We start from the raw sequence: 21,201 nt of genomic DNA, 5'->3' as shown, positions 1-21,201 counted from the left end.
ATCTGGCTTCAGACTCCTTGAATTTTCCTGAGTCTGGAGACTCACGTGTTTCAGTAGTTCTGAAAAATCATCAGCCATTATGCCTTTGATAGCCTCTTTGTTATTTTCTCTATTCTTTTCACTAGAAAATCGTTATCAAATTATGTTGAATTACCTCTTTCCTACATATTTTTACAAATTTTTATATCTCCTGTGTTACATTCTGAATAACTCCTTCACATTCTTCGCAAGATCCAGTTAACCTTTTCTCGTTTCATTGTGTCTAATTTAATGTTTGATTCTCTATGAATTTTAATTTCATAAGCATATTTCTTTATATGGCTTGTGTATAATACCTTAGGTACAGAGATTTGAGTCATTAATCATTTATACATATTTGTTTTATAGTCTCTATCTGATAAATCTATCATTTGAATTCCTTGCATTTATAATACTGGTCTTGACTCTTCTCTTAGTAAACTATTTCCTTGTGTATTTTGTAATTCTAGACTGTGAGTTCAGGACTTGTTGAGGAAATCTTGTGTAGTCTGAGCTAGGACTGCCTCTTCAGTGTTTCATGCTTGCATTTGCCAAGTAGTTTAGGAGCTACTTTGTTTCTTATTTTCTTGGCTTGGTGGGGGGATCCCAGACTATCCTGCCAACATAACATCAAATCCACATGAGGGTAGGTTTATGCTTATAACTTTCTAGAGAAGCTTTCTTTTTTTCTTTACCTAGAGTTTAGGTCCAGACAGAAAATCTTCCTTTCCTGCTAACTCTCTTTATGAGTAGATATTTACCCAGTTGAAAGAAGTGAAAAGAAAGTGAAAGTCGCTCAGTCATGTGTGACTTTTTGCGACTCCATGGACTGTAGGCCACTAGGCTCCTCTGTCTATCGAACTCTTCAGGCAAGAATATAGGAGTGGATTGCCATTCCCTTCTCCAGGAGATCTTCCCGATCCAGGGGTTGAAGCCAGGTCTCTTGCATTTAAGGCGGTTTCTTTACCATTTGGGGCTTCCCTGATAGCTCAGTTGGTAAAGAATTTGCCTGCAATGCTGGAGACTCTGGTTCGATTCCTGGGGTGGGAAGATCCACTGCAAGAAGGGACAGGTTATCTACTCCAGTATTCTTGGGCTTCCCTTGTGGCTCAGCTGGTAAACAATCCGCCTGTGATATACGAGACCTGGGTTCAGTCCCTGGGTTGGGAAGATCTCCTGGAGAAGGTAAAGGCTACCCACTCCAGTATTCTGGCCTGGAGAATTCCATGGACTGTATAGTCCATGGGGTTGCAAAGAGTCAGACACAACTGAGCAAATTTCACATCCTTTACCACTTGAGCCACCAGGAAAGCTAGTCAGTCATCCATAAACACAAGTATCTGGTATATACAATGATTATTCTTCCTATTCCGATTATAATATTACTATTATAATAACAGTAATAAACTTATATTTTGGTTATTTTTATTAGTTTGTTGCAATTTTTTTTTTTTTTTTGGCAATACCATTCTGTTCCCAAGAGTTCAATATCTTGTATGCACAGTAACAATAGCATTTCTGAGTCTACAAGGCTAAGACACAAACCACCCAAACATAATAAGTATACCAAGGGAACTCCATCTAGTTATATAAGGTCTGTACTGGTAATAGCCTTCTGTATTCAATTATGTACATTCTTTTAACTGCAACAGAAGTAGATTCATTTAAAACCAATAACCAAGTATCTACATCTCTGCCTAACAACAGTCAGCTCTCATGAGACTCTGGGTACCAAGTAATCTAAACCAGAGAGGTGAAATAAACCATACTTGTATGTCACTCTCACTCTGCACTAGTTGCAACAGTTAGTGTCATGAGACTCCTTCTCATTGAGCTGGAGATATAGCCTCAGAATCTCTCTTACCTCTGCTCAGGCCTTACCAAGTTATTTATCAAACATTAAAAGTAGTTCAAAGGGAGGTAAAAATAAAGAAATGGGATTAAAAAGAATTTAACTCCAAAAATTAGAAAATGAAAAAAAGTCTCCCCTCTCCCCCTCAAAACTTACTCTTTGCTATCTGATGTTAAATGTTTCAGTACTGAACAAACCCACTTCAATCTAAGTGAATTAATTGACATGTGAACTATTTGGGTGATATTTTTAAAAATAATTCCTGATTACATCTCTCTATAATTTCCACAGAAGTCCGTAACACGGTAGCTGCCACAATAATCATTATTAATTTGCCATATAAGTATGATTAGTTTTAAGAAAAATTTTGAGGATTTAAGGATCAGTTCATCTCAGTCACTCAGTCATGTCCGACTCTTTGTGACCCCATGGGCTGCAGCACACCAGGCCTCCCTGTCCATCACCAACTCCCAGAGATTACCCAAATTCATGTCCATTGAGTCGGTGATGCCATCCAACCATTTCATCCTCTGTCATCCCCTTCTCATCCTGCCTTCAATCTTTGCCAGCATCAGTGTCTTTTCAAATGAGTCGGCTCTTTGCATCAGGTGGCCAAAGTATTGGAGTTTCAGCTTCAACATCAGTCCTTCCAATGAACACCCAGGACTGATCTCCTTTTAAGATGGACTGGTTGGATCTCCTTGCAGACCAAGGGACTCTGAAGAGTCTTCTCCAACACCACAGTTCAAAAGCATCAATTCTTTGGCGCTCAGCTTTCTTTATAGTCCAACTCTCACATCCATGCGTGACTACCGGAAAAACCATAGCCTTGACTAGATGGACATTTGTTGATAAAGTAATGTCTCTGCTTTTTAATATCTTTTCTAGGTTGGTCATAACTTTCCTTCCAAGGAGTAAGCGTCTTTTAATTTCATGGCTGTAGTCACCATCTGCAGTGATTTTGGAGCCCCCCAAAATAAAGTCTGTCACTGTTTCCACTCTTTCCCCATCTATTTGCCATGATGTGATAGGCCCAGATGCCACGATCTTACTTTTCTGAATGCTGAGGTTTAAGCCAACTTTTCACTCTCCTCTTTCACTCTTATCAAGAAGATCTTCAGTTTTTCTTCACTTTCTGCCATAAGGGTGGTGTCATCTGCATATCTGAGGTTACTGAAATTTCTCCAGGCCATCTTGATTCCAGCTTGTGCTTCATCCAGCCCAGCGTTTCTCATGATGTACTCTGCATATAAGTTAAATAAGCAGGGTGACAATATATAGCCTTGACATACTCCTTTCCCTATTTAGAACCAGTCTGTTGTTCCATGTCCAGTTCTAACTCGCTTCCTGACCTGCATACAGGTTTCTCAGGAGGCAGGTCAGCTGGTCTAGTATTCCCATCTCTTTAAGGATTTTCCACAGTTTGTTGTGATCCACACAGTCAAAGGCTTTGGCATAGTCAATAAAGTAGAAATAGATGTTTTTCTGTAACTCTCTAGCCTTCCGATGATTGCCTTCCGCCTGCCAGCAGATGTTGGCAATTTGATCTCTGGTTCCTCTGCCTTTTCTAAAACCAGCTTGAACATCTGGAAGTTCACAGTTCACGTATTGCTGAAGCCTGGCTTGGAGAATTTTGAGCATTACTTTACTAGCGTGTGAGATGAGTGCAATTGTCCGGTAGTTTGAGCATTCTTTGGCATTGCCTTTCTTTGGGATTGGAATGCAAACTGACCTTTTCCAGTCCTGTGGCCACCGCTGAGTTTTCCAAACTTGTTGGCGTATTGAGGTCAGCACTTTCACAGCATCATCTTTTAGGATTTGGAATAGCTCAACTGGAATTCCATCACCTCCACTAGTTTTGTTCGTGTGATGCTTCCTAAGGCCCACTTGACATCACATTCCAGGATGTCTGGCTCTAGGTGAGTGATCACACCATCGTGATTACCTGGGTCGTGAAGATCTTTTTTGTATAGTTCTTCTGTGTATTCTTGCTACCTCTTTTTAATATCTTCTGCTTCTGTTAGGTCCATACCATTTCTGTTCTTGATCCCTCTCTCCTGTACAACGTCATGAACCTCCATCCATAGTTCATCAGACACTCTTGTCTATCAGATCTTGCCCCTTAAATCTGTTACTCACTTCCATTCTATAATCGTTAGGGATTTGACTTAGGTCATACCTGAATGGTCTAGTGGTTTTCCCCACTTTCTTCAATTTCAGTCTGAATTTGGCAATAAGGAGTTCATGATCTGAGCTACAGTCAGCTCCCAGTCTTGTTTTTGCTCACTGTTTAGAGTTTCTCTATCTTTGGCTGCAAAGAATATAGTCAATCTGATTTTGTTGTTGGCCATCTGGTGATGTCCATGTGTAGAGTCTTCTCTTGTGTTGTTGGAAGAGGGTGTTTGTTATGACCAGTGCGTTCTCTTGCCAAAACTCTATTATCCTTTGCCCTGCTTCATTCCGTACTCCTAGGCCAAATTTTCCTGTTACTCCAGGTGTTTCTTGACTTCCCAGTTTTGCATTCCAGTCTCCTATAATGAAAAGGACATCTTTTTTGGGTGTTAGTTCTAAAAAGTCTTGTAGGTCTTCATAGAACTGTCAACTTCAGCTTCTTCAGTGTTACTGGTCGCGGCATAGCTTGGATTACCGTGATATTGAATGAGTTGCCTTGGAAACCAACAGAGATCATTCTGTCGTTTTTGAGATTGCATCCAAGTACTGCATTTCAGACTCTTGTTGACTATGATGGCTACTCCATTTCTTCTAAGGGATTCTTGCCCACAGTAGTAGATATATAGTGGTCATCTGTGTTCAATTTACCCATTCCAATCCATTTTAGCTTGCTGATTCTTAAAATGTCAACGTTCACTCTTTCCATGTCCTGTTTGACCACTTCCAATTTGCCCTGATTCACAGATTTAACATTCCAGGTTCCTATGCACTATTGCTCTTCACAGCATCAGATGTTGCTTCTATCACCAGTTATTGCTTTTGCTTTGGCTCCATCTCTTCATTATTTCTGGATTTATTTCTCCACTGATCTCCAATAGTATACTGGGCACATTGCAAAGGATTTGTACTTAACAGAAGAAAATGACAAAATGCCTTAAGACAGGCAATTTTTCAGTGTGTTTTATATAACTGAATTTACAATATTGAGTTGCATTCAACTTTTATTTGACTTATTTAGTATTACACAGATATCTAGAACTATCCTTTTTCTTCACATCTCTCCGCCTCCCTCTAACCACTTGAATTTTGGTATACTTTGTATTTAGACAAATGTTTTTCTGCATTGATAAATATGATCATGTAATTCTTATTCTTTAGTTTATCAACATGGTAGATTATACTGATTAATTTTCAAATATTAAAACAGCCTGGTATTCCTGAGATAAACTTTACCTATTCATGGTGTATAATTCATTTTGTTGAATTATGTCTGACAATATTCTGTTAAGGAACATTCATGAGGGATACTGGTCTGTAGTTTTATTTTTTTGTGTCCTGTTGTTGTCTGGTTTTGGTATCAAGGTAATACTAATTTCGTAAAGGAATTGGAAAGTGTCTCCTCATCTATTTTCTGAAAGAGACTGTGCAGAATTGGTAATTATTATTCTTTAAATGTTTCATAGAATTCTCCTGCGAAAAGAAAGTCTGGAAATTTCTTTTTGGAGAGCTTTAAAATTATAAGTGAAGTAAAGTGAAGTTGCTCAGTCGTGTCCGACTCTTTGCGACCCCATGGACTGTAGCCCACCAGGCTCCTCTGTCCATGGGATTTTCCAGGCAATAGTACTGGAGTGGATTGCCATTTCCTTCTCCAGGTTAAAATTATAAACTGAATTTTAAAAATCATTTTTATGGCTATTGAGCTTATATATTTCATATTGGCTGAGTTACAGTTGTCTTTCTTGAGAAAGTGGCCCATTTCATTGAAGTTGTCAAATTTATGTGTGTAAACTTTCTTTTGTGGTATTCTCTTGTTATCTTTGTGTATCTGCAGGGTCTGTAGTGATATCCCTGGTTGCATTTCTGGTATTGGTAATTTGTATCCTCTCTTTTTTCTTTATCGGTTCTGCTACAAGTTATGCTATGATCAATTTTATCAATCTTTTCAAAGAACTACTGCTTTGTGACATTGATTTTTTTTCCCTCTGTTGCTTTTCTGTTTTCAGTTGCATTGATTTCTGCTCTTTATTTCCTTTCTTCTGATTGCTTTGTGTATTTGCTCTTCTTTTTCTAGGTTCTTGATGTGGCTGCAAAGAGCCGGACGCAACTGAGCCCACACAAATTTTTCCCTCCTTGGTAATGACAAAAATTACATAATTTCGGAGAGTGTTTTGCCTATATTCTCCTCTAGGAGTTTTATAAAGGGATGGTACAGGGAGGGAGGAGGGAGGAGGGAGGAGGGTTTAGGATGGGGAACACGTATATACTTGTGGCTGATTCATGTCGATATATGGCAAAACCAATATTGCAAAATTAAAAAATAAAATAAAAAAATTACATAATTTCTAATAAGTACATTTAAAAATACTTGAACTGCATTTTTAGTAAGGAAAAATTATTAAAGGAATTAGCATAATTTCCACATTCTGTTAATCAACTCTGATCTGAATCATCTATTTCAAGGCATCTCATATCACTATGAATAAACAAGAATTATTTTTATTCTTGTACTGTTCAAAAGTAATACATTAGTAGTATCATTAATTCATTGTGAATTAAAAACTTAGTTATATTAAGTGGAAAATTGGACAGAGTAACTTTAAATGATATTATTCATTTTTTAAAAAAACATAAGAAAAAGTATTACAGAAAGAAGAACTAAAGTTGATTAGAAATAGGGTTAGCAAACACAGTGAACAAAGTGTGGAGTGAAACTTATACGCTCTTCCTCTCACTTTGAAAGTTTATATTTTTGGGGGAAAACAATTCAATAGTATTAAAATAAGTGTGTGGCTTTTCTGATTAAACTTCAATGACAACTTCCCTTGAGAAATCGATGTACACCCACACCAATGATTTCATGTTGGACCTCAAAAGTTCATCTCATAAATGCTTTGAAAAATATTATTGCTCTATCACTTCACAGTTTTCCTACATAACTGCAAGGGCTGAACTAACCCCCAACATGAGAAAACTGAGAAAACCATACAGTTGATAAGTGTAAAGGACAACTGCTAAAGCCACTTAAGTATGCATACATTCTCTTGGAGCTGACAGGTACGCTGAATTTCTGAAGACTGTTTTACACATCACAGAACTCAGCACTATTTGTTTGTGATAGTTTTATGTCAGAAGACACAGGAAGAGTTTGGTAATGGAAGATGAGTCATACAGGCATCTTGATGAAAAGTCATAAGCTTATTATTGAAGTAAGAACAACTTCTGGAAGATTTTTGCCACTTAATTTGGACCTATGAACTTCTGGAGACAAGGATGAGAAATACCAGGTAAGTAATTAACACAGAGTTCTTCCTGAACATTAGTAGCTGACAAGCAACCTTTGAGATTTATGGATAATGTTCCTACAAAAAAAGCTGAGTGTTTGTAGGCTCCTCTGGTAACCTCAGATGATTGAGCAATTCAGAATGTTCTTTACTCATGGGAAACTTGTAAAGGCTGTGACTTTCATGTAGAAAAAGAATGGTCAAAAGGAAACACCTAGTCATTCTGATTTTAGTTTTTATTAAGGCATTTTAAAAGTTTAAGCAAACATTAAATGTCTCTTTAATTTGTTAATAGGAGAGAGCAGGGTGTGTGTACATTGTGTAATATTCATGCATCTTGGAGTGACTGAATGTTTGTCTTTAAAGTTTGCATTTACATTCAAATACTCTAGGTGTGTGGTTATTACTCAGCACCTACACCACCCATGAGAAATTTTATTTTGATCACACATTAGCCATTTCAAAGAAAACAAATACAACAACTTCAGCTAGAGCCAACTTTTTCAACTCCTGTATAGTTATTATTTAGTATTGAGATCTCAACCTGGGTTTTGAATCAGATGATTGTCATGACATAATTCCTGTTCTTATAGGAGGTTAGAACTATTTTTTAGTTTTATCAAAACCTAGCTATGCCCATGGAAGCATGTAGCACATGTGAGAGTTATTACCCATGTGCTGTAAAATGAGCAAAGGTTGAGAAATGCAGTTCCAGGGCAACAGAAAACAAGTCAACTACCTTCTTCTTTCAAATAAGTCTTACAAATATTTAAACTTGGTTATTATAGTTCCCTTAAACCACTTCTTTACTAAGTCAAACAGTCCCTATGTCCTCAGTCACTGCTCATTTGATGTGGTTTCTGGAGATTTTAATGACTGTTCACTCTACTCTGTTAATGCTTTGAATCATCAATGCCCCTTGTAAAGTGCAGCACCTAGAAGCAAAGTAATGCTCAAAATGGGAGTTGACCAATGTACAGGAGAGGGATGACATTTCTTACTGCACAAAGCAAATGCTCCCAATTTTTGTACATCAAAGGAGCCTTTTTATTATTCTCCTCTCAACCCATATATCCCATATTTTGAAAAAATTTCCTACTACACTGCATTTTGAAAGAAATAACTATTTTTCTTAAGGTCTAAATAACATCAGTACAATGCAATTCAGTATTTCCAAGGAAAACAAAGACCCATATAGCCACTGTAAGCAAATATCATTATTATTTAGCTTTTAAAAAATGTAAAATATTCTGTAGATCTCCCCTGTTTCACATCAATTATTTTCATCACTCATGTGACAGACTATTTCCGTTAATAAAATTAAATATTGCTGTGGGTTCTTGGTTTTTTTTAACAGCTTTATTTAGGTATGATTGATATACATGGCACATATTTAAAAAGTATAACTTGATGAGTTTTTTATATATGCACATAAGCGTGAAACCATCAGCACGATCAAGACGACAAACATTTCCAATTCTCCAAAAGTTTCCTTGCATCCCTTTTAATCCATCCATCCCTCCCTCCACCTCCAGTCTCAGGCAACTATGGGTCTACTTTCTCTCATTACAGACTGTTTGTATTTTCTAGTTTTAAATAAAGGATATCATATAGTATATGCTCTTTTTTGGTCTGACTTCTTTCGGTCAGCATAACAACTTTCAAACTGATCCATGCAATTATATGTATCAATAATTTGTTCCTTATTACTGAGCAGTATTCCACTGTTATGCATACACTACAATTTGCTTATTTATTTGACTATTGGTGGACACTGGGGTTATTACCATATCTTGCTATTATGATAAATGAAGCTGTTAAATATTCATGTATATGAGTTTTTGTGGACATACGCTTTGATTTCTTTTGGTTAAATACCTAGGAATGGGATGGTTAGGTCAATAGGAATATGTTTAACTTTTTCAAAAATGGGAAATTTTTTTTTTCTAAAATAGCTACATTTAGAACTTTGAGAGTTCTGAGAGTACCAGTGCCTCCATGTCCCTGACAGTATCTTGTACAATAATGTCTTTTAAATTTGAGCAATTCAGGTGGGTGTGTGCTGGTATCTTACATGGTTTTAATTTGCATTTCCTTGATGACTAAGATGTTGAACAACTTTTTATGTACACATCGGCTATTCTTGTATCTTCTGTGAAATGTCTGTTCAAATCTTTTCTCTCTTTAAAAAAGACGGTCTGTCTTATCACTGAGCTAGCGTTCTTTACATATACTTGATAGAAGTCTTGACTGATAGGTATTTTACAAAAAAGTCTGGCTACACTGTGGCATGCCTTTTTATCTTCACATGTATTTTTTAAACAGCAAAAGATTTAACTTTAAAGAAGTCTAAATTATAACTTTTTTCCTTTGACTTTTTTTTTTTTTGCATTCTATTCAAGAAATTTTTGCCTAATTCATTTTTCTCCTATGTTTTCTTCTAAAAGTTCCCATGTTTCAGTTTTCACTTTTAGGTATATGATCTACTTTTAGTAAAATTTTATATTTGTTGTGAGGTAAGGACTGCAGTTCTTTTCTGGAGGGGTTGGGGGAAATAGACCTTTAATTATTTGAGCACCATTTGTTGTAAAGATTATCCTTGCCTGACTTCCTGTGCTGCTTTTGTCAAAAATCAATTGGCAATATATGTGTGGGTCTAGCTATAGATTTATTTATGTTCTCTTTCATTTAACTATATGTTTACTTTTAAGCCAATACTAGAATGTCTTGGTTAATGAGTCTTGAAACTGGGTAGTGTAAATACTCAAACTTTATTCTTTTACAAAATTCTTTTGGCTATTCTAGGTCCATCATATTTCTGTATACATTTTAGAATTAGCCTTATCAATTATTACAGAAAATACACCAAAATTTTGATTAGGATAGCACTGAATCTATGGATCAGTTTGACTCCATGGCTATAACATTTCTCTCCATTTATTTGTCTCAGCAATGTTTTATTGTTTTCAGCACACAGGTATTGCATTGAACATCTTTGTCCAAATTTATCCCTGAGTTTTGGTTTATTTATTTATTTTTTTTGGATGCTTTTGTATATGGTATTCTAGAATTTTCTACTTCTGATTGTTAATTGTTACTATTGAGAAATACATCTGAATTTATAAATTGAGATTGTATCCTTTACCTTGCTAAATTTACTTTTTAGTTATAGTAGTCTTTGTAGAAATTCCTTATAATTTTCTACATAAATGATTGTCATCCATGAAAAAAAGATAGTACTGTATATCTTCAAATAACATGTATAAAAAGCTTAAAACAGTATTCAATTTCCCCATGCTCAGCCCTTGTGTGACTACTGTCATTTGTTTTATTTCTACCCCTATCCCAAACCCAGAATATACTGTTATTTACACTTTAAATGATAAACTATCTTTTAAAGAGATTTTTAAAAATAAGACATGTATTTTATATATATTCTACTTGCCACTTCCTGTGCTGATCATTCCTTTGTGTAGATCCAAATTTCCAAATACTGTCATTTTTCTCCTGCCTGAAGGATTTCCTTGTAACATTTTTTGCAAAGCATGTCTGATAATGATGAGTTCTCTCAGGTTTTGCATGTCTGGAAATGTCCATTATTTTGACTTTTTTTTTTTCCCCCTGGAAATAAAAATTTGTTTTGGCAGGTTTTTTCCTTTTCCTGGACTATGTCTCAGAGGGTAAAAGCATCTGCCTGCAATGCGGGAAACCTGGGTTCCATCCCTGGGTCGGGAAGATTCCCTGGAGGAGGAAATGGCAACCCACTCCAGTACTCTTGCCTGGAAAATTCCATGGATGGAGGAACCTTGTGCATCCATGAGGTCACAAAGAGTTGGACACGACTGAGTGACTTTTCTTACTTTCTTTCAGTAGTTATATATTACCCCAACTATCTTCTAACTTGAATTGCTTTTGTTAAGAAGCCTGGGTACAGTTTTCTTCATCATTCTTGTGGTTCATCCAGCTGCTCATACCTGTAGATTCACACATGTTTTTCTGTTTCCCTCATCTTCTTTCCTCTCCTTTGGGAACTTCAGTTACACTTATGTTAGGCTAATTGAAGTTGCCCACTGATCCTCTGTTCACTTTTTTTCCCTTTATGTTTTAATCTGGAGAGTTTCTATTGCTAAGTATTTAGGTTCACTAATACTTTCTTCTGCAGTATCTAACATGGGATTAATCCTATCCAGTGTATTTTTCATCAGATTTTGTATATTTCCTCTTTATAAACTGAACCTGAATTTACTTTTTGTATTCCATGCTCATAATTTCTTCCACCTTCTTGAATATCTGGAGTATATTTATATAATAGTTAAACTACCACATTTGTCTATTAATTTCATCATCTGAACCATTTCTGCATCCGTATTTAAGGACTGAGTTTCCTCCTTATTGGTAGTCAGAACTTCCTGCTTCTTTCCACGCCTGATCAATTTTTGATTGCCTGTCAGACATCGTGAATTTTGTGTTGGATGCTGAATTTTTTGGCATTCTTTTTAATATAATATTTTTGGGCTCCGTGTGGGATACAATTATGTGAAATTATTCTGATTCTTTTGAGATTTGCTTTTAAACTTCGTTGGGAAAGCCTACAACAGCCTTTAGTCAAGGGTTAATTTAGTCCCACTATTGGGACAATACTTTTCTGTGGACTCAACTCGATGTCCCATATGTTAGGATGTCTTTTCTCTCTGGCTGGTGGAAATCCAAACCACTCTTGATCCTGAGTGAACCCCAAGGATTGTTCTGTCTAATCCTTTGTTCTCAGTAACTTCCTCATATGTGTACTCTGATTGTGAAGTCAAAGTCTGACTCTTTGTGACCCCACAGACTGTAGCCCAACAGGCTCCTCTGTCCGTGGAATTCTCCAGGCCAGAATACTGCAGTGGGTAGCCGTTCCCTTCTCCGGGGGATCTTCCCAACCCAGGGATCGAACCGGGGTCTCCTGCATTGCAGGCAGATTTTTTACTGTCTGAGCCACCAGGGAAGCCCTATACTCTGATTAGTACTCAGTTAAAAACTCAAGAGAAGGCAATGGCACCCCACTCCGGTACTCTTGCCTGGAAAATCCCATGGATGGAGGAGCCTGGTAGGCTGCAGTCCATGGGGTCGCTAAGAGTCAAGACACGACTGAGCAACTTCACTTTTACTTTTCACTTTCATGCATTGGAGAAGGAAATGGCAACCCACTCCCGTGTTCTTGCCTGGAGAATCCCAGGAACGGGGGAGCCTGGTTGGCTGCCATCTATGGGGTGGCACAGAGTCGGACACGATTGAAGTGACAGCAGCAGCAGCAAAGACTCAAGAGAAACTTTCTACAGATTGCTGAAACTCTTTATGAGTAGCTTTCTCCTCTCTGATACTCTGTACACAAATTCTAGCTACCTCGTACCTTCAAAGTCCAAACTGCCTCCTCAGCACAGGGAGATTCTGGAGTGTTTGGGTTCTCTCTCCCTGAACTGCACTTGGAAATACTCTCCCATTAATAAAGCTTGGACCACTGTAGTGTCCACATTCCTTGTTTCTGTTCTCTCAGGGGTCCTGTGCAATTTTATGTCCAAAAACTGTTGTTTTATACATTTTATTCAGTTGTTTAGTTATGTAAGACAAGAAGCTATAAATACTCCATGCTACTCCATTATGGCTAAAAGTTTTATTGCTGCTTTTCAAACATACTCAGGGCCACAGTGTGCAGCCACATGGGTTGCAGTGTACAATTCCAGAATACGATGTGAATGCACTCTTCTATTCCTAATCTGGATTTGAGTAAAATGGAAGCCCTAATCACACTATTTATATATTGAGCCTGTGGTCAATAAACCTCTCTTTTGGGTAGAAATAATAATGCAAAAGCAGATAATTCTGAATTTATAAATGTCATGATCTCATTGCTTGGCATTTGAATAAATCTTCTCACCAAATCAATATCAGAAATAATTACTTGGCTCCCACAATAGACCCATAACATAACTGAAGTGTAATGCCTTCAAGAATCAACTAAAAACACTTATGTACCATTTATAACATAGTTGCTTGGGAAGATACAGTTGGAATTCTAACCAGAGACTCCAGAAACATATTTCCTTCATTTGTTAGTTTAAGATGCATACATAATCATGTGGAAGAGGGTGAAAGAATGAGGGTCAAGATTATAAAAATTTAGATTTGGGATGAGACAGATACTAACTTATAAACTGTATATTAACATAGGGACAGAACTCTTTTTGGGTTTCCCTGATGGCTTACCAGTAAAGAATCTGTCTGCTAATGCAGGAGACATGGATTTAGTCCCTGGGTTGGGAAGATCCCTGGAGAAGGAAATGGCAACCCATTCCAGTATTCTTGCCTGGGAAATCCTATGGACAAAGGACTCTGGTGGGCTACAGTCTATTGGATTCCAAAGAGTTGGACATGACTTAGTGACTAAACAGAGGCAGCAGCAGCAGACCTCTTTTTACCCAACTAAAGGTACATTAGGGCTTCCCAACTGGCTCAGTGGTAAAGAATCCACCTGCCAAGGCAGGAGATGCGGGTTCAATCTGTGGGTCAGGAAGACCCTTTGGAGGAGGAAATGGCAACCCACTCCAGAATTCTTGCCACGATAATCCCCTGGGCAGAAGAGCCTGTGGACTATATAGTCCATGAGGTCGTAAAGAGTTAGACATGACTGAGCACACATGCACGCAAAGATATATTACAGAAAGACCTCTTTAGTTAAAATATGATGATTGCAAAATGAAATGTACTTACTCATCCAACTCTTCTTCTTCAGCTTTAGAGCTATCAGCATAGAGATACTTGCTCATGTCCACTGGTCTTATATTTTTTCTTTTTGTAGACTGGGGTGGAGAATCCTTTACAGTTACAAAGGTTTCTGGCTCATCAAATGGGTTCAAATACTGTGGAGTCTGTACCTCTTTAAAGGGATTATAGCTATTACTATAAAAGGATTCTTCTGGTTTTTTAGGTGAAATTGTTTCAGTGATTTGTTCTAGAAAACAATAGCAAAAGATGAATTAAATTAATACTACCTGATACTTGCTTATATATTTAGTCTTCAAAAATACTCGAATTAATACTCTATGAGGTTGAAAGAGTGCAAATCAATAATGTGTTTTAGAGGGGCTAAGTTCAAAAGATGTGATATCTAAGATTTTTGTGTACTTCTCTAGGTGCTCTCTGAAATAGCATCTTTGAATTGTTAATGCTCTTAGCATCTCTTCTAAATTGACATTATGGTATGCTGATTTTGGAAATTTTAACCTTCTTAGAGGTACAATATCTATTGTTGCTTATTTTATTTCACTATACTAAGTTGTCCCACCCCAAACTGATATATAAAAATTTCTGCTTTTAAAAAAAACATAAAATGAACTTAATTTTGGAATGGTCTCTGGTAGTTACATAAGCAGAGATCACTTAGGAATCTGAAAATTCATTCTGGAATATATCAAAAATACACCATATGTCACTGAATTTGTTTTTGTGAAGTCGTCAAAGACCAGGTTTCTGTATACTATAAGACCTTAAATCTTTACAGCTTTTAATGGGCCTTTTCAACATAATTCATATTCAGTCAATACTTTATATAATAACATAAAGGAATAACAAGACTTAAAAGTTGAAAGAGCTACATTAAAATCATACTGAGCAGATAGATGTGTTCCACTAAATTCTAAATTTTACTACAAATTTCAATTTGAAAACAAAGGTACTCTTAAAAATAAAATTCTGACTTCACAGCACAAAAAGCACTATGATAGTATTATGTCCTCCAAAAATACTTATGGAGTACTTAGTACCAGCATTTTGCTTTTATGTTTATTAATATTTTAAAACAAAAGCAGGGAGAGCTTCACAGCAGTTCAGTGGTTAGTACTCTGTGCTTTCACTGTCATGGGCCTGGGTCCAATCCCTGGTTAGGGAACTAAGATCCCATAAGCTGCAGAGCGTGGCCCCCCACCAAAAAAAAAAAAAAAAAAAAAACACACCCCAAACTGGAATGTATAATAAAACTGTTTAAAATTTAGATTTTAATGATATAAACACTTCCCTAAATTGGAAAAAAGTTTCAGAGAGCTGATAATCACAGAACAGTTCAAAAGTAATTTTAATTATGCCATGCAACTCTAACAAAATATTTCTAGGAGAAGGCAGAAAATTGGTTATTAAAATCTTCAAGAAAAATAATTGTTTCATAAGTGACATTTCAAACAATATAATCCAATTAACATAAAAATCTCTTCATTGACATATATATATGATTTTCATATTTTAGAGTCAAACTACTTTTACTTATACTTTATACATTAGTCCAGAAAAATTATTTTGTCTTTATATTGAAAAGATAACTAAAACAAACAACTCTAAATTGAAATTCTATACACCCTGGTGAAGCAATCATAAAGTATTGAACAGAATTCATAAAATCATAATAAATCAACAGTGAAATGAATTTAAAAACAGCCTAAGGTAGAGAAGAGACTCAGTAACTGTATCTTTAGTAACACCAGGATAATACTCAAACACCACTATAACCTTTATACTAATCTAAATGAAGCATTTTCTTTTCTCTGAGCGTAGAAGAGACTGAAGAGTTTTTTTGCCCACTCAATTTTTTATTAACAAAATAGACAAAAGCTGTTTAATGGAAATACCATTTTCATTTTTACTTTCAGGTAAAGGATTACAAAAATTGATCCAAGCAAGTTCGTAAGTTATAAAACCAAAAGCAAGAAAGTACTCAAACTATAGAGCAAGATTTAAAGATGATAGAATAGCAACAAAGGAGAGTTTAAGATGAGATTATTTCATTTAAAGGATAACATACATTTTAAAATGACTTTCTAAACAGGTCACTGAAGCACAGACTGTCATGAATCTAAAAGGAGAAATAAAACTATAAAAGCAAAACAAAAAAAAACAAATATCTAAACAACCACAACACATTTTTTTCTTTCCTAACTACTTGTGTTACTTGAGAATGCATGTTTTTAATCATAAAAATTAATAATAAATTATTTCAAGAAAAATGAGTATTCTTCTCATAGAAAATACTTATTCTAAAGTCTTCAAGAAGTGTTTATTTAAAGAAAATATTGGCTGTCAAGTTTATTCTTAGCTCTATAGGCATAATTAAAGATTCTGAATCAGGCTCTCTTAACCTTTCCAAAATAGAGATACAATATATACATTATGTAGTACTCTTTTCTATACCTTGGAAACAGACACACATATGTTTTTTAAAAATTACTTATTTAATTTTAAAATGAAAAGCTCAAATACTCCTATCTCAAAATATTTTGGTAATTTTTTTTAACTCAGTGTATTCAGACATATATACTATGTTATTAAGGAGCTTTGTGGTCAAAAGAAGACACTTGATTAGTAATCTTAGCTCCAACTCCACCTCCATTTACCTGAAGTTCTTGTTCAAATCACTTAATTCCTCTGGGCCTCAGCTCCCTAATCTGTGAAAAGAGGCTGCTGAACCAGATTACTTCTAAGATGTATTATAATCATTAAGATTTCAAATACTTTAATATAAAATTAGTCACAAAAAAAATACAATCTCAGTAATCTAAACTTACTAATTTAGAACTTGGTAAGAAGGGAGAAAGTAAAGGAAGGAGAAGAAGAAGAAGTAGATTATGAAATGATATTGCTCTAATACAGTGAATCCTTAAATTGAAACTGTATTTTCACCATGATCGGCAGTAGCAAAATTCTTTAAAGCTCATGAGGATGTCATAAAAGCAGTCTAAAAGATGCAAACAGGGGTTACCCATTCTTGCATTTACTTTGAGCAAACAGATTTTAATTAAACAAAGGTCTTATTTCTTTAAAGCTCTTTTCTAAGCTTTAATAGGTTGAAACTACTTGATAAGAAAAATGACTAAGGAGAAAAAAACCTTGGTTTTATTTCTTCTATATATGTTGTATATATGACAGGAGTAGCTCTTAATCTTTTCTTCTGTTCTGTGACATTCACATGCATAATTTAACTTTTGTTACTGAGAATAATTCCCAGCTAGAGACAGGGAATTAGGGGTGGAGAGGCTCATCAGACTGAGGTGTGAGGGTGGAGAAGCCATATAAAGAGAGAGGCCACCTCCATCATCCTAATATGGGTATTTCCCACAACCTGATCTTGCTTGGTAAGGCCAAAATAATGAGACTTTACTGTATGCCAGCTAAGTAAAATACTGTTATATCTAATATTAGAGCTTTCCTATTTGACCAAACTAATACAGAGTTAAAAAAAAATAAGCCCCAAGTAAATGTCTATGTAGGCTTTCTTTTTTCTTTAAAAATAGTTCAATAGAAGCTATCCAGAATTGCTAATCAATTGCAAGTGGTATTGAATAAATAATAGTCATTATAAACAAAATTTATAAGTCTTTAAAACAAAACAAAAAAATCTCTTTCTGTCCTTACAAATCATGAGAACTTGACTAAATAAAGACTTCAAAAGTAAAGAAAAAATGTGCTACCTTCTGAATCAGGATCTCCAAACGGGTTTAATTCTGCTACATCAGGATCACCAAACGGATTTAAATTCACAGTGGCCAAGTCCTTTTCTGCTTCATCCAAAAAGTTAAGTTTGTTGATAAGCTCTGAAAATAAACACATGTGTCAGTTCACTGTGGTTACATAGAGTTAAGCATAATTATCATTCATTCATGAAACATTTCAAACTGTAAAAATTTACACTAATAATACCTGCAAATAATAAGACATAGCATTTTACCAATGAAAGAATGCCATTCAAGTATTTTGTAGCATACCAACATATTCGAATAAAATAAAACAGACATATGCATATGAATTTGAAAATAACAGAAAATAGAGAAACTCATCTCAATCTTACTTGATTCAATAAAAAAGTACTAACATATATTGAGAAAAAACGTCTTTCACTCCTAAATTAATGAATAATTCAAACTGATGTAATATAAGCAAATATTTCTAAAACAATGTTGTTACAATATATAAGCTAACTAAAGAAATATGTCATATGACCAATTATTATCTTATAAGATATTTTAAAATCACTGCCTATCATCCTGATACGGGTTTTGCTAAAGATGGTAAGTTCTGTTATGCTGTTGCCTGTTGGTGCACTACAAATTACCAAAGAAAATTTATTAAAGGAAATGCACAAAGACAAAACTGACAGCTAAGTACAGACAGAAAGTCAAGAGGTAGCAGGTCACAGTAAATACAGGCAATCAGAAGCAGAAAGAAAGGAAGAAAGCTCTTAGACCTTCAGAGGAACTGGCTGATTTAGCTGAAGGCATATTTGCTTGCTTTATGCAGTCATCTTGATCTTCATCTAAGCTGCTCAGAGCATTCAATTGGTTTACAATTTCTGTAAACAGAAGCCAGTCAAGACAAATGTAAGGAAAGGTCACTTAATTAAAGAGTCATAGAAGCATGCTGTTACTCAAAAAGACAAAGAGAGGGGATATTTGGTTAATCAAAAGAATACAGTCCGAGGATGTTATTTTGATAAACTATAACAGATGTATTTAACTGAAAGTGATGCTGTACTCATATTTAAAATAGAGAACATTTTTGTTAAAATTTATATTAGTACTATTAACTAGGTTAACAAATACAAAACAAAGATAATAACCCATTGGCTTTCATATTCTACATTTGTAAAATAGGGCTTTAAATGAATGCATTAAAAATAGAAAAGAAAAATTTTCATCAGATACCATAGAAAATATGTGCTATTTGTTTTATAGTATTCTAAATTTAAATTAAAGGATTTAAGAATATATCTACATGAATCATGAACATAATAAGCACTTGTTAATATTCTAGAATGTTAAAAATCAGCACAAAATAACAAAAGCAGGCAATAGCTATTTTCTACTCCTGCTTTCTAGGGAATTTGTGCTTTTAAGGGAACTCCTGAGTATTTGCTTCAGGATATCTTATTTAGCCAGTAAGAGACAGAATAAAAAAGACAGGAACAGACAGCAAAATATTAAAATAAAAATTCATTCTGTGCATAAATAGAATTTTAAAAAATGAGTCATACACGTTTTGGACAACTCCAAATATGTGAAATTATGATTCACTGGGTGAAAATTAGCTTGGAATAAAATATTAAGAACCTACTAGAGTATTCTAGTTAATCCTTGCTATTTCCAAAGTTAAAACTTGGCAATAACTTAGGCATTAGGACAAACCAAACAGATCCAGATCATTCAGTGGAAAATAAAATGGTTAGAAATAGAAAACAGTCGCAAATTCAGCATTAAAATGCTGTTCTTTAACACGCAAATCTAGAGTCTAAATTTTATTTGAACCACATAATATAAATACATGGTTGTAATAAGGTTGTCTTCATCCAATCATTTGTTGTTGAACAAATAAATACTTATTTATCACTCTGAGCCAAGTACCATGTTTGGAACATAAGAATGAAAAAAATATTAGGCATAGTTTTGCCCTCATGGAATTTACCATTGATAAAGAAAGAAATTAACACTGAAAAAGACCATAAACGACTACTAGAAAAACCGACAAACTTATTCTTTTCCCTTGTCTGAATGAGAAATATATTTTGTATGAATAAAACTGCCTGAGATAGTCAATCATAGAAAATAAAAAAGAGTAAACAGAATTAATACTAACTGGACTCTTAGTCTGTGAATAATATGAGCTAAATAATCAGTTTTTATAAAGTATCTTCTTCCATTTTATCCTTCCAATAGTTTAAATCTCATTCTGACTCAAATTAACCTAGCAAATTCCTTAATAGGAAGAATTCATTCTTAAATTAGATTTTTTTACCCCAAACTACTAGTTACTGTAACTTTGCAATTTTCAAGGAAGTGTAATAGGAGAATCTATGCTATGTGACTACAAGTGCATGACTGACTTTTTTTCATTCATTACTAGTTTTGTATTTTTAAAAGTTTGCAGATATTTATTTTTAACTTAAAAAAACATGAAAAAAACAAATATTAATAACATTAGTTAACAGCAGTTAACCTCTATTAAGAAGTAGAAAGGGCTCTGCATATGTTATTAGTTGATTCTCAAGAATATCCTGAGGTATTATTATTAATAGTCACATTTTATCATGTATATTAGTATCATTTATTTGCACTGTATTCCCAGATGTGCAATTACTGGTTAAAATATTTTAAAATAATGCTCAAAGATTTGTACTTTCTTTACACATTTTATTTAATATTCTTAGACATATTTTCAATGACAGTAGAAATAATTTATTCAAACACCTTATAAAAGGGGCAATATACGGAATACTAAAGAAACATTAAATTTGGTCCTTACCTTCAAAACATTATTATTGTTCCATTATACACTTTTATGTACAATATGGACATTCATTTAAATACTATCAAAGTGACTATCACATGACTAAATTATTTACATTATAATTTTTCTGAATGTTCAGAATACTTCCTTCTCCTCATCATGCTTTTGGTGATATCTAAAACCACTGATTAAAAAAATCTAAAACCACTGATAAAAAATAAATAAAGTAAAACCACTAAGGACCACTCCCTCATTAACTAACCCAAAGTAACTACTTATTTCCATTCTCATCTCTGATGATAAATTGTCCTTCCTATCCTAGCTTTCCTTATTTATCCATATCTTAAATAAATCCTTACTTAACACCTAGATCCTCTGCTTCTAGAATTCATTCACAAAGTGATCCAGATCATAAAAAGAAGCAATCTCCAAAGACATACCATTTATCTACATAATAAACATTTCTCAAGTACCTATTATACTTTGGAGAGGCAGATAGATAAGTAAGGCAATATATGATAAATATATGTTATAATTGAGACATGCATCGTAGGCTAAGTGAAACTGGAAGAGAGG

General features: G+C 34.7%; 1 protein-coding gene across 8 annotated transcripts in view; it reads right to left on the bottom strand.

Moving 5' to 3' along the window:
• Nucleotides 1–21,201, bottom strand: part of EHBP1 (EH domain binding protein 1) — a 355,442-nt gene that overhangs the window by 171,414 nt on the left and 162,827 nt on the right. For 5 of the 8 annotated variants that reach the window (XM_027555605.1, XM_027555603.1, XM_027555608.1 and 2 more), the window contains exons 8-10: nucleotides 18,590–18,694; nucleotides 17,817–17,939; nucleotides 14,074–14,314 (exon numbers count right to left, since the gene is read on the bottom strand). In XM_027555605.1, the coding sequence (XP_027411406.1) occupies nucleotides 14,074–14,314; nucleotides 17,817–17,939; nucleotides 18,590–18,694 (469 nt within the window). The remainder of the gene's footprint in view (nucleotides 1–14,073; nucleotides 14,315–17,816; nucleotides 17,940–18,589; nucleotides 18,695–21,201) is intronic. The other 3 variants (XM_027555607.1, XM_027555611.1, XM_027555610.1) reach the window with 1 other exon arrangement.

The sequence above is a fragment of the Bos indicus x Bos taurus genome, chromosome 11 (assembly GCF_003369695.1).
Source record: "Bos indicus x Bos taurus breed Angus x Brahman F1 hybrid chromosome 11, Bos_hybrid_MaternalHap_v2.0, whole genome shotgun sequence".
Taxonomy (NCBI): domain Eukaryota; kingdom Metazoa; phylum Chordata; class Mammalia; order Artiodactyla; family Bovidae; genus Bos; species Bos indicus x Bos taurus.
The sequence above is the reverse complement of the archived record's forward strand: the minus strand, read 5'-3'. Positions and strand labels throughout refer to the sequence as shown.